General features: G+C 48.1%; 1 protein-coding gene across 1 annotated transcript in view; it reads left to right on the forward strand.

Annotated features, from left to right (window-relative positions):
* The first annotated feature begins 895 nt into the window (after positions 1–895).
* LOC144751984 (vomeronasal type-2 receptor 26-like) overlaps positions 896–14,562 on the forward strand; it is a 72,386-nt gene continuing 58,719 nt past the window's right edge. Inside the window, exon 1 of the mRNA XM_078639943.1 lies at positions 896–943. Within this exon, the coding sequence (XP_078496069.1) occupies positions 896–943 (48 nt within the window). The remainder of the gene's footprint in view (positions 944–14,562) is intronic.

Here is a 14,562-nt window from a genome sequence, read left to right on the forward strand (position 1 = left end):
GTCGAGACTGATTTGCATGTGGCTGGGTACAAACTGAAGTAGCGTAAAGCGGCAAAAGAACAATGGATTTAACCCAGATCTATTGTCAGGGGGAGAAAGTTTGCATTGTCAGCATTCCATCCATCCTTTGCTTGCTATAATTCTTTACAGGCATGGCACTATTGCTGGCGGGAAGGCAAATGGTCCCTAAGGAATTATAGTCAATTTGCAACTTCTCACGTCTACCAGGCGCTATTGATTGCACTCATGTGGCATTTCAGCCACCTCACCACACAGCACACCTTTTCTGGAACAGACAATCAATCAATCACAAAATTTGTAAAGCGCGCTACTCACCTGTGAGGGTCTCAAGGCGCTGAGGAGGGGGGTGGGGGGGGGACGCTACTGCTCGAACCGCCTGGTCTTGAGTTGTTTCCTGAAGGAGAGATGGTCCTGGTTCAACCGAAGGTGGGTGGGGAGGGAGTTCCATGTCTTGGCAGCCAGGTAGGAGAAGGATCTTCCTCCTATGGTGGGTTTCCGAGCTCGAGGGACAGATGCGAGGGCGAGGCTGGCGGATCGGAGCTGGCGGGTGGGTGTGTAGAAAGTGAGGCGGCTGTTGAGGTACTTCGGGCCTGTGTCGTGGAGAGCCTTGTGTACGTGGGTGAGGAGTCAAAACGTGATCCTCGTGTTGACGGTGATCCAGTGCAGGTCTCTCAGGTGTCCGGAGATGTGGCTGCGGGTAGGGATGTTCAGGATGAGTCGTGCTGAGGCGTTCTGGATGCGCTGGAGTCTTTTCTGGAGTTTGGCCATGGTTCCAGCATAGAGGGTGTTCCTGTAGTCCAGACGGCTGGTGACGAGGGCATGGGTGACCTTCTTTCTGGTGTCGGTGGGGATCCACCGGAAGATCTTGCGAAGCATGCGCAGGATGTTGAAGCAGGAAGTCGAGATGGCGTTAACTTGCTTGGTAATAGTGAGGGAGGAGTCCAGGATGAATGCCAGGTTGCGTGCGTGGTCCGTAGGTTTGGGTGCGGTGCCCAGGGCAGGGGGCCACCAGGAGTTGTCCCAGGACAAGGGAGATGGTCCTAGGATGAGGACCTCTGTTTTATCCGAGTTCAGCTTCAGGCGGCTGGCCTTCATTCATTCTTCAACGTCTTTCATTCCTTCCTGGAGGTTGGCTTTGGCGGTGGCGGGGTCGTTGGTGAGGGAGAGGATCAGCTGGGTGTCGTTGGCGTAGGAGATGATGTTGAGGTTGTGTTGGCGGGCGATGGCTGCGAGAGGGCTCATGTAGACGTTGAAGAGGGTGGGGATGAGCGAGGATCCTTGCGGGACGCCGCAGATGACTTCGGAGGTTGCAGTTTGGAACGGGGGGAGGCGGACTCTCTGGGTTCTTCCGGTGAGGAACGAGATGATCCATTTCAGGGCTGCTCCTTGGATTCCGGTGTTGCTGAGGCGCTGTATCAGGGTGCGGTGCCAGACGGTGTCGAAGGCCGCTGAGAGGTCCAGGAGGATGAGGGCCACGGATTCCCCGTTGTCGAGCAGGGACCTGATGTTGTCGCTGGCTGCGATGAGGGCGGTCTCGGTGCTATGGTTTGCTCGGAAGCCGGACTGTGAGGGGTCGAGGGACCCGTTGGTTTTGAGGAAGGCGGAGAGTTGTCTGTTGACGGTCTTTTCGATGACTTTGGCTGGAAAGGGGAGTAGCGAGATGGGGCTGAAGTTCTTGAGGTCCGTGGGGTCCGCGGTGGGTTTCTTCAGGAGGGCGCTCAGTTCGGCCTGTTTCCAGCTCTTCGGGAAGGTGGCGGAGTCGAAGGAACTTTTGATGACGAGTCGGAGTTGGGGTGCGATGATGGAGGCGGCTTTGTTGTAGACGTGGTGTGGGCAGGGGTCGGTGGGTGAGCCGGAGTGGATGGTGTTCATCAGGCCGGTGGTGTCTTCGGTGTTGACAGGGGTCAGGTGCAGAGGGTGGTGGTGGCGGGTTTCGGTTCGGTGGTGGGATGCGTGGTCGTTGTGGTCAGAGTGCTGAAGCTGTTGTGTATGTTGGTGATCTTGCGGTGGAAGAATGAGGTGAGAGAGTCGCAGAGGTCTTGCGAGGGTGTGATGTCGTTGCTGCTGGCGCTGTGGTTGGAGAGCTCTTTGACGATGTTGAAGAGTTCCTTGCTGTTGTGGGTGTTGTTGTCCAGTCGTTCTTTGAAAGCTGTCTTCTTGGTGGTGCGGCTCAGCTGGTGGCGTTTGCGGGTGGTGTTCTTGAGGGCTTCCATGTTTTCTGTTGTCTGGTTGTGGCGCTAGGCTTTCTCGAGGGTGCAGCAGGTTGTCTTGGAGTTCTTGAGGTCGTTGGTAAACCAAGAGGCTTTCTGGCTGCCTGGTCTGCTGGGAGGCCTCTTCTGAGGTGGGAGTTCATCGGCGCAATCGGTGAGCCACTGAGTGAGGTTGCGGGCTCCTTCGTCGGGGTCCGGTGTGTTGGTGGGCAGATTCTGGCTGAGGGTGGTGGGGAGCTGGTCGGCGGTGATCTTGCTCCAGTTTCTGCGGGGTGCCTGCTGCAGGTGCTGGTGGGTAGTGATTCTCCTGAAGTCGAAGTTGCGCAGCTGTGGTTAGTCCAGTGTAGTCCGGTGGAGTGGCTGAAGGCGATGTGCTTGCTGGAGGAGAAGACCGGGTCTAGCGTGTGGCCGGCGTAGTGGGTTGGGGTGTTCACCAGTTGCTTGAGTCCGAGGTTGGCAAGGTTGTCCAGCAGGGCGGCGGTGTTGCAGTCCTTGTTGTTCTCCAGGTGGAAGTTGAGGTCCCCTAGGAGGATGTAGTCTGTAAGCATGGGCGGATTTTGCGGATTGGCAATCCGCGAACTTGCGTATTTACGGATTCGAAATCCGCGAAGATCCGCGAACTCTAGCGGATTTGCGGATTTTTCCGTTTTTTGTGTTGGCGCGTGTTCGCGCCGATTTTGGGACAAGTTCGCAATTGCGAACTTACTTTTCGGCTTGCAACGGCCGCGACTATGTTGTTTCTACTTCTGGTTTATCATCACAGGTTCACAGCACCCTCTGTTTCACCACTGCCACCCTCTGGGACACCCATGCCACCCTCTAGTACATCCTCACAGGCACCTATTAGGTTTATTTATTACTGTAGATTATGGTGGTTGAAAAAAGCTAGCACACCTGCCCTTCTTCAACTGCCATCAATTAATTTGTGTTTCATTAATGTGTCAGTAATTTTGAAAGTTCCAGTCTGGCTGGCACCTGCTTCCTTCCTTATCTGTAATTTGGTTTTTGTTGCAGTGAAATTTTTTTTTTACAGGACCTTTATGGTGCTATTCTATGAGCCTGCTGTTTGGGTCATAGCAGGGTCATAGAATTGTTGCAAACTCTGGAGGGGCCCATCAGGAAGCACTACCTTGAATGTTACTAATGTTAAGTTTGAACTTTTGCACCTGCTCATTGCTTTCATTTTAGCTAAAATCGTTTTTTTTGCAATTTCGCGCGTTATTTGGGGCGCGAATCCGTGCGAGATCGATTTCGGAAGCCGCGAATACGTGCGAATACAAAATTGTTTTTGTTGCGACGTGTATATTCGCGTGATCTTGCGCGTGTTCGCGAGGCGCTTCTAGCTATTCGTTTGCCAAGTTACCCTATCGGTCGTACACGGGCGCGGCCATCTTGTTGGCGTGACGTAATTCCGTTTCCGCCCGCTATGTGTAATCTCGCAAAGTGTGCTGCTCGCGAGTACAAGTTCGCGCGTACTCGCAAGGAAAATCTCGCGCGAACTTACCCACGCGGTCGTGAACGGGCGCGGCCATCTTGTTTCTCATTCATTGCTATGGTTCTGGGCATGCTTTCTCTATCCTCTCTCAATCTCTGCCATCCTTTGCTTGTTTGAAGTTTTTTTGATCTAATTTTACTTATTATCTAACCCTCTATTTTTCTAGCTCTATATTTTTGTGTTTTCTGCAGCTTTTAGTTACTTTTAAACTACTTTTTTAAACTCTTTTCTTTTCTTCTTCACTATTCTATTTCTTCTTTATCATTTAAGTTTATTTCTGCCCAGACCATGGTAAAGGGAGCCGGGAAGCACCCTGAGAAGGGGAAGGGTCCCGCACCCCGTGCCCGGCTCCCGTGCGGGCGTTTAAGGGGGGAGCAAGTGGTCCCGAGGGAGATCTTCAGCGCGGAGGAAGTGGCGGCACTGATCTTCCATGTCCAGCGCCGCCTCCCCAAGACGATCCTGGGAGGCGGCAAGATCGCGACCGGCTATGGCATCCGGGAGCGCCGCCAGCGGTGGGAGAAGGTGTGCCGGGCCATGTACAAGATCTCTGGGGTCCGGCGCACATATAACCAGGCCACCCACCGCTGGACCGATGTCATGGACCGGGAGCGGGACTTGCTGGACGCGCTCGGCGTAGAGGTCCCCGGGCTTGGTGAGTAGTAGTAGTAGTCCATTTACTACTCTGTTTTATCCTGCTCTGTTATTTGCAAATCTTTGTTCTTTACCAAGAGCAATAATGCTGCCGATTACATTGAGGTAAATTATATTTCAAAATCTTCTATGCATTTCATTTTCAGGTGCACTGCTCTCCTTCTCAGTAGCCTTGCTTGCTACTATGCTTCTTTGTTTTGTATGTTGTGTTCAGAAGCATTTCATTGGCCTGAGAAATTATGTATCAGTGTACTGTAAAGAAAAGAACTGCGTAATGCTAGACAGTAAGGGTCATATTTTCAATTACCGGCGCATCCCTGCAAAGTAGCAGGGATGCGGCAGTAATTGTGTGCCATGCCACCACCACCCATTGGCCCAAAACGTCACAGAAGCCTTACGCATCTGTGCCGTAAAGGCAGCGCATTGCTGGAGTTGCGTGCCAACGATGGCGCAGCTCCAGCAATGCTCTGGGGTACCCTATCTCCCCAATGCTGCATCAAGCCGTACGTCGGCTTCAAGCGCGCAGGGTTTGAGTCATGCATCATTGTCATAAAAATGACTGATTGACATCTTGTAGATTTCCCTCAGCCACTTTTAGGATTCGTTCCTGCGCAGGTACGCCCTCCCTTGCGCCGGAACGCCCCCTGATGGCGCAGGGCTTTACAACGTGATGCATCGCCCATATGCCCATATGTGGTTTTTTTTTTAATATATACGCCGCACCAACACCATGGCGAGTCTTTTGTTCTGCCGCTGCGTCAGAAAAGGCACGCAACAATGGAGGAAAATCAGCCGCAACTTCCGCAAGGGACTTATAAATCAGCCCCAACAGACTGAAGTCCAGTGTCCTTCCTTTAGACAGTCACATGGCTATCAGAAGAAATAGTGGCGGTGGTGGCGGGTGGATTGATAGTTTGAGTATTCACTGATCTGCAAGCAGGATGGACTTTGTCTGTCACGTGTTGCGCACTACTGCCTGCAGTGCCAGGCCTAGGCAAACCTCTTTAGTAGTCTGTTTATTGAGTTACATAGGAACTTTCTAAGTCAACGTTCCGCAAATCAGGCAATACGAATAACGTAGTATACCACATGAGATAGATCCCGTGGAATAGTTGTCTATCTATTTGCTATTTTTCCAAAATATGTTGTTATTGTTCTTTTGAAATGTTTGATTTGGTTGAAAAATCTCATCCATGTTTTATGGTTTTTCTTTCTTTCATGTTGTACATCAGCTCCCCCCAAGGGCAAGAGGACACAGGAGGAGGGTGCTGAGGATGCAGGCCAGGATCGGGCAGGCGAGGGCTCCTTTGCTGGCCCCAGTAAGTTTACATTTTACTAAACAGTACCTATTTTTTCCTAGCGTTCCTCATTCGATTTTTTCTAAATCGTCTTTGATCTTCTTGTAGACTGGATATAAATTCTTATCCTGCCTCGAATATGACTCCCTGTGGTATTACTAGACTATTCTTATTAGTCTGTCTGTGTAGCTAACTAAGATTGGACATTTGGCAATTCCATTGGACTCCCATTATATTCAGCAATACCTCTATGCACTGTCTCCTTACTGACTAGATAGTGTGGCAGAGTCATTCAGCTCCCGAAGTCACCGATTATAGATCCCCAATGATCTCTAGATTATCGTACGCAGGACAAGAGAGTAGTACGGAGTCACAGCACAGTCAAGAAGTGTCAGAGGCACTCATGCTTGCAAAAATTCCAAAACCTTTAGCTCATCCACTCTAGTCTGGAGGAACAAAAACCACAGAGTCTATTTAAGTTTAAAAGCTTTATTAAAAGTAAACACATTTATTGAAATCTACTTTGTCATAAAACTATTTAACTGTAAACGGAAAAGTGGTTAGTGCTGACGATTAATTGGACACATTTCTTGTGGTCGAGCCGAACTCTCACCTACTTTGAACTTGATCCTGGTCGTGTTCTTAGGACTCAGGAGTCAAGCTTCTGTCTGTTAGGAGAAAAAGTGGTGCGTGTTAAAAATCAAAAGCAAGCATTCATCAGTTGTGCATAAAAGTGCAGCAAGACAACAGCCTTCCCTGGAAAATGGGACATTTTTACTATGGAGTAGACAGTCACAAATTATTACATTGTATTCTGTTTTTTTAACATTTCTCCTAGACCAAATAATATATAGTAGTGAGTGGTGTATTCTAACTTTCTTAAATGTACTTTGTAGGTGTAACATCTGGTGACGGGGCCAGCGCGGAGGTGGCTGATGTGTTGGACTTGGACTCGGAGGCCTCTGGGGAGGATGCGGCGGTAGAAGAGCTGGTGGCCGTTCCTGTGGGGGATCAAACGGTGGTGGCGGAAACAGGTAAGCTATATATTCCTTACTTATTGAGATTGAAGACTGCATAGTGTGCTTTCTGCACGGGTGTATTACAATTACAAATCAACCAGGTAGTAGCCTCCTCGAAATGTACTTCGACTTAGCTGTGAAGTTTTTGGTGAGAAGAATCCCAATAAGTTCTTAGACGAACGTGATGGATGGGATGAACGAAAAGCGAAAGAAGGGTGTAAGTAAGTGGGACGCGAACTTGTATGATGGCTGGCAAAGAAGAACGATATGTGTTTGCTTGGACCCAGAGGTGGCTGGGAAGGAAAGAATATGGTATGGTGCATGGCTGGGTCAATGATGAAGCAAGGATGGGTGGAAGGACAGCAGCCTGGGTGGGTGAAACAGAAACTGTATGTGTGCGTATACTTTGAATGAATGGATGCCTGGAGCATGGTATTCTCTGACTCTTACATAGCAAATGTGTATCTAGAGAGAGTAGATGGTCGCCAGGTGAAGTAAGTGTTACCTTGAAGAGCATGTACCACCGCACCCGCACGTCCGTCCCAGTGCAGGGAAGGCAAGGAAAAGAAATTGTAAATGTGTCCAATACTACCATGAATAGTAGCAGTACTTTGTATTGCGTTTGCATTCACAGCATATATCTGGTTATTACGGTGGACACTCCGTACCTCTCTTAATAACTTTAGTTTACTTGTAGTACGTCATTCATGTGTGGGTGTATCACTGTGTTCACTCAATATTAAGCAAAGCACCTAAAGTCATCTCATCTGTCATTAAATACGTCCCATGTGAAGTGATAGATAATCAAATTAGTTAGCTTCTTCAGTTTCCTTTTCTAGTACTCATTTGCACTGTAGGGTGAAAGGTAAATTAATTAAGCAGTAGCCCTTGTAACAGAGTATTCTCAGTGCCACCCGTAATAGAAAAGTAATAGCTTCACCACCTGCATGTACTGGACCGGTACAGTAACGCAAGTCTGTCTCCATCATCATGGTGTGCAACTTTTTTTCTCGGGTGCAACTTCACTGTGCTGTGTCCATGTCATTCTGCCGGCTTGCATAAGATAACGTACCCATTTCCCTAAACAAGAGAGAAGAAGAAGAATAAGACTGGTGTACTGTCATAGTCGACTGTAATGGAAGTCCATAGTGGTCGTAGAATTAGTTCATTAAACTACCACTACTGTTAGAGCAAGGATGCAGAAGTGGGAGGTTACATAGATACTGTCCTCAATAGTTATGTACTGTGCTTTCAATTTGCTACTTGTACTCTGTGACCCAACTTTCGGCTCAATCACTTTGTGTTATTAATAAGGAGCATTGGTTACAGACTATGTCTTTCTTTCTTCATATAGTTGCTCCTTCCAAATCAACAACAAGGAGGGAGCAGGCTAGATTGGCCCGGCAACGGAGGCTGGAGGCCACAGTCGCCGAGTATCGGCGGCTGGTGGCCCTGGAGGAGGAGGAGGACACGCAGTCGAGCGGGGCAACATCTTCGACTGTGACCACTGCATCCTCCTCCGTGACTAAACCAGCGGGACCGAGCCGGGCTAAGAAAGCCGACCGCCACCTCCAAGCACCCGAAATACCAGCTGCCCCCCACAGGAGCTGCAAGGAACGCCAACACCGCCTACGAGTCCGCATGTCCAACCTGGAGCAGGAGGTCCTGAGGTATAAGACCTTGGTTAAGGGCCTCCGCTCCGAGCTTGCCACCCTCCGCAAGGAGTATGATGCCCATGCCGCATCATGCACCAGCACCAGCACCCTCCAGTAGTGGAGTGTCCCTTGCCCTTTTTTTATAGACTTTTGGGGGGTGGGATTTGGGAGTTGGGATCGTTTTGGGACGTTTCAGAGACAATCGTTGGGGTTAGGGTGGGTGAGGGAGATTATTTTGTTAGGGATAAATAAATATATTTTTCAACTACTTTATCTGACCATACCTGTTTTTTACTGCTTTTCAGTCTGGTGGGTGGGGGGCGGGGGTGTAACAGTAACTTTGTTTTCCTGAACAGTCGTAGGACTTTAGTAGTACAACCGTCAATCTCTTGTCTACTCCGAAATAATACTCCATTATACTACCTCCCACCAAACGCTTATCTTACCTGTAATTTGTGTTAGAAATTAGGGCTAGGCCCAGGGCTGGCTCCAGGTGAAATGGGGATTAACGTTGTCATTCCTGGGCGGGTGACATTTCCTCATTGCGGTGTTACTAGTGGTGTGACACAGTGGCAGTTGCATGCCTATGGAAAAAAAGAAAACGAAACCTTGTTTGTACTCCTTACTGTAGCATTACAACGGTTACGGTACGATCGAGAAAATAGCAGGTGACAGTACACTAGAACAGTGCCATAATGTAGCCTAACAAATGGTAAAGTATTGCAAGTATAACTAGTACTTGCGTTGAATTTATTTGACATTGGCTACTACTACTAGAAGATATAGTACTGAAGCTGAGTAAGTCTAGAAGATATCCTCGTATTCCTTCACCAGCCTGTTGCTGCTATCACCTTATCCTCCCCAGCAAGTGTGTGGAATTATTGATGTCATTTTAGTCAGACATCAAGCAAAACAACACAGCCCGGGGGAAGAGGGTTAGGGTTTGTAAAATGGATGGGAATGGGGGTTTCTTTTTGGGTAGGTTTTGTTGAGAGAAGAAAAAAAAAGCAGAGCATGGACAAACAATAATTGAAGATACAGAGTTTACAGACAATCTTTGGTTACAAAGTAAAGGTAAGCACATGCAGTCACACTCATAGAATAAAAGACAACAATGGATACTGTATCTGTATTGCGTATGTTGTTGGAGTTGTCCTGTTGAAATTGGTAAGTAAGTTGCATGCAGCAAACAATTCCTCTTATTGGCGGCACTCCTCCATTCCAGCTGACGCTTCGTCCATCAATGTGGTGGTGACCACTGACAGAAGAGACACCCTGTCCACTGCCTGCCTGGCGGATGTTGACTGAAACCCGGCCTGTAATTATTGAACGGAAAACAGGAAGTGCTATTACAATACCACTGATAAATAAATAAAAGGTATGTACGCTGTGTGGTTCAAAAAGTCACACTTTGATTTCCCTAATAGACAGTACAATATTTTTGAAATTGCGTGCTCTGTCTGAGTCACCTTTTTAAGGATCAATAAGTATGGCCAAAATATTATAGCGGATCTTTCCCCTCAAGGTGGGTGTACTACTGTGTTTTAGAACAAAATTTGACCTTCCCAGCAATGCTCCCACCAAGACCCTTACTAAAGCCAGTCGCAAAAATGTAGAAGAACCCAATCATATCTCCAAAAACGATGCCTAGCAGAAAAATGGTTACAAAACGTACTTTGAAAGTAACAGTAGACCCAAATACAGACCGTGGATTGTATTCAAACCACTTGCCTGCAAGCAAAAGTATCCATAGCCAGCATCGCTCCAACAGTGCTCTACAACAACAGAACCGCGTTGCAATAGAACCCCCCTAAACACATGCAATCCTGCTGCTAGGGCTAACCCTAACGAACCCTAACTTACAAAAAGTGCAAAAACTGGTGTTTCCTTATGGATTTTGTCCAACAAACTTCTAGCCGGTATTAGACCTTCCCAGGAATGCCCCAGGCAAGACCCGCCAACCCACCCGCAAAAAAACACGCGACACAACACCACCAAAGAGCGAAAAAGCTAAATCTCATACTTACAATGTCTCTCGGCCTTCGGTCCAAACGCGGCGCTGTGCAGCTAGGTCGTCATCATCATCAATCATCATAACTCCTGTTTTCCACCACGGATTTCCTGAAAAGCAAATGCAATCAAGATTAGACTGTCGCAGCAGTGCTTCGACAGAGACCCCGGCCGCAACCCACCCACGAACAGCAGGAAGCCCCCCAAAACGCTACATTGAGCAAGATGTCTGAAGAAATGGCAAAAAAAAGGCTGTTCCTTATGGATTTTGTCCAAAACACTTGTATCCGGTATTAGACCTTCCCAGGAATGCCCCAGGCAAGACCCGCCGGCGCCAACCCACCCGCAAAAAAACACCCGACAACACCCCCAAACAGCGAAAAAGCTAAATCTCATACTTACAATATCTCTCGGCCTTCGGTCCAAAGTAACGCGCTGTGCAGCTAGGTCATCATCAATCATCATAACTCCTGTTTTCCACCACGGATTTCCTGAAAAGCAAATGCAATCAAGATTAGACTGTCGCAGCAGTGCTTCGACAGAGACCCCGGCCGCAACCCACCCACGAACAGCAGGAAGCCCCCCAAAACGCTACATTGAGCAAGATGTCTGAAGAAATGGCAAAAAAAAGGCCGTTCCTTATGGATTTTGTCCAAAACACTTGTATCCGGTATTAGACCTTCCCAGGAATGCCCCAGGCAAGACCCGCCGGCGCCAACCCACCCGCAAAAAAACACCCGACAACACCCCCAAACAGCGAAAAAGCTAAATCTCATACTTACAATATCTCTCGGCCTTCGGTCCAAAGTAACGCGCTGTGCAGCTAGGTCATCATCAATCATCATAACTCCTGTTTTCCACCACGGATTTCCTGAAAAGCAAATGCAATCAAGATTAGACTGTCGCAGCAGTGCTTCGACAGAGACCCCGGCCGCAACCCACCCACGAACAGCAGGAAGCCCCCCAAAACGCTACATTGAGCAAGATGTCTGAAGAAATGGCAAAAAAAAGGCTGTTCCTTATGGATTTTGTCCAAAACACTTGTATCCGGTATTAGACCTTCCCAGGAATGCCCCAGGCAAGACCCGCCGGCGCCAACCCACCCGCAAAAAAACACCCGACAACACCCCCAAACAGCGAAAAAGCTAAATCTCATACTTACAATATCTCTCGGCCTTCGGTCCAAAGTAACGCGCTGTGCAGCTAGGTCATCATCAATCATCATAACTCCTGTTTTCCACCACGGATTTCCTGAAAAGCAAATGCAATCAAGATTAGACTGTCGCAGCAGTGCTTCGACAGACACCAAAAATTACACACAAACCCCCGGAACCCCGCCAAAGAGCACCTCAAAGGCAAGCAAGTCAGCAAAAACGGCAAGAAATTTCCACCTCATATTTGGTCCAAAACACTTTTGTCCATTATTAGAGCTTCACAGCAATGGGCCCAAAACCGTCAACTCACCCGCAAAGAAGTACAACACCCCCACAAGTGCTGAGTCTTTCTTCATTGTGCGTAATCCAGCACTCTGCTTGGAGGGAAATCGCAGTCTGGAGGAGGAGGATAGAGGAGCATGTTCTTCAGAACTTGTGAACCTGAGGAATGTAGACTGCGGCACCTTCAAATCAATAAGCAAACAAGTGAAGACAGTTCTGATGATGGTCTTGTTTTTGGGATTAGGTGATTAAAGTTTGAATTAAATTAACTGTGCAAAACAAAGAAAGAGAGACACAAAGCACACAGGAATAAAAGTGAATAAGGACGAAAAAGAAAGTTCTTGATTGATTGTCTCATTTTCAGGGCTCGGTGTCAGGGAATAAGAACAAGATTTCGTCATCATACTCTGCGAATTCAGGCTGGATGAGGTCAGTGGCACCGAACAGAGAAAAAATCCCCTCATCTACGTTGCTGTCCTCATCGTCTTCATGTGGCGTGCTTTCTCGCACTTTGTAATCTGGTGGTATGAGGTGCTGATTCATCTTGATCATTGTCAGCCGCTCCACATTTTTGGGCGATAGGCGGCTCCGTTTGGCAGTTACAATGCCACCAGCAGCACTGAAAACACGTTCAGAAGACACACTTGCGAGTGGGCAAGACAAATAGTTTATAGCCAGGTTGTAGAGCTGTGGCCACAATTGTTTTTTGCCATGCCAATACTGCAATGGCTCCTCATTAAGAAAGACCACTGTTGAGTCATTCAGATAGTCCTGCACCATCGACTCAAGGTCATCAACTGTTCCTCCACTTTGCTTACTTTTTGCTGTGCCTGTGACATTTTTTAGAGAACCATACCCCATCAAACTTAGCCAATCCTCCTCCCCAGCCACTGTTAGTGTTGTCATTGTGTGTGGTGCAGATGATCCAGTTGCCGGTGTCTTTAACGGCTGAGAGGTCACTTGTGCCCCAGCCACAGGTGCAGAAGTGGATTCTTGTGACTGCGGATGGCCTGCTGATGCTGATGCTGATGTACTGGCTTCTCCTTCAATAACCTGCCGTTCTTTTTCAAACCTCTTGGCTGACCAGGCTAACCAATGTTTGTACTTTTGAACATCTGCATCAGCGAAAGGAAAGAATGCGTTGTCTGCCAGCGCCTTTTTGTAGCGTGGATCCAGAATAGTAGCACAAATGTAATGCTGATCTGAGTTGATGTTTTTAAGACGTTCATCACCACGTAGGCGATGTAATAATTTCTCAGACAAAATGAAATGGTTTTTTTTTTTTTCATCTTTTTCAAACTCAGAAGAAACCGCCATCAGTTGGTGCTCCAGTATGCACAACAATGGGATAGCTTTTCCCAAATTACAGTCCTCCTGGCTGACTGCACGCGTGAAGAACTCAAAAGGACGAAGCATGTCTGTCAGGCTTTTAACTATGGCCCATTGCGCCTTACTCATCCGCAGGTCCTCCTTCTGAGATGTAGCCTCTGTCAAGAAATAGTGATCGAGTACCGTATACTGCTCATGCAGACGCTCAAGCATGTAGAAGGTTGAGTTCCAACGTGTTGCCACCTCCTGGATGAGTGCTTTCACTGGCATTCCACGTTGAAGTAGCAGTCTCCGCAGATGCTTCCGGGCCTTAAAAGAATGGCTGAAATGGTTGCACATTTTGCGGCAGGTGGCCATTACCTCGAACGCTGGACTCTCTTTATCACTCAAGAATTTTTGAACTACCAGGTTGATACAGTGCGCCAAACACGGCACTCTAACATGGTGACCCTGTGACATGGCCTTAACTACATTGGCGCCATTATCCGTGGAAACATAACCAATCTTGCATTTTAGGGGGGATAGCATTGACAACACCTTTTTGTCAAACTCTTCCAAAAGGTTTTCTGCTGTGTGACTTTTCTCCAAGGCAAACATGGCTAGTGTTGCATGTTTCCGAGCAGCTTTGAAAACTTGGTCCGGGTCAACACCTGCGTTTAGCTTTGCTATAACACCTGAAAAAGAGACCCAGTGTGCAGTGATGCACATGTAATCATCGCCTGGGCCACTGGTCCACATGTCTGTTGTCAGATGTATTGTGTGAACAGCACTCTTCTGCAAAGCTGCCCCAATCGCCTGCAGCACATCTTCATGTAGTGCTGGAACCGCAACTCTGGCAAAATAGAACCGGCTCGGAACCTTCCATTTAGGGCAGAGCGTTGCAACTAATTCAAGAAAACCTACCGCTTCTACAAAAGAAAAAGGTAGAAGGTCCACAGCTAGCATTTTAGCCAGCTTAGTGTTATACAGACGCGTCAGTGGGTGGTTGCGTTCATATGGCACGTCTGAAGTAAGCATTGTTCTAATGTTGGCCTGGACCAAGCATTTACGGGCTGATAATGACTTCGTTGACCCAATTTTGCTCGCTGGTGAACTTTTGTGCGTTGGTGTCTCACTCGCTCCAACACTCTTAGTGTGCCTCACATTGGGTGTGCTGCTGAGAGGGGTACTGGGTGTAAGGGAAGTGTTTGACACGTCTTCTTCCTGCTCGTCAACATCAGATGAAACATCAACGTTTCCTTGATTTTGGCCTTTCTTGATCGCAGCTAGGTGCGCAAACCATTGGACAGCGTGCTTTCTGTCAAGATGACCACTCTGGCCGCCGGTACCATAGTTGCTACCTGGCTTACCACGACTAACTGCAAGCTTACAAAGGGTACAAATGGCAAACCTTGGATTTTTGGGACAAACAGTAAAGAAGTCCCAAACTGGGGACTTG

Source organism: Lissotriton helveticus, chromosome 4_2 (genome assembly GCF_964261635.1).
Source record: "Lissotriton helveticus chromosome 4_2, aLisHel1.1, whole genome shotgun sequence".
In the NCBI taxonomy this organism is placed as follows: domain Eukaryota; kingdom Metazoa; phylum Chordata; class Amphibia; order Caudata; family Salamandridae; genus Lissotriton; species Lissotriton helveticus.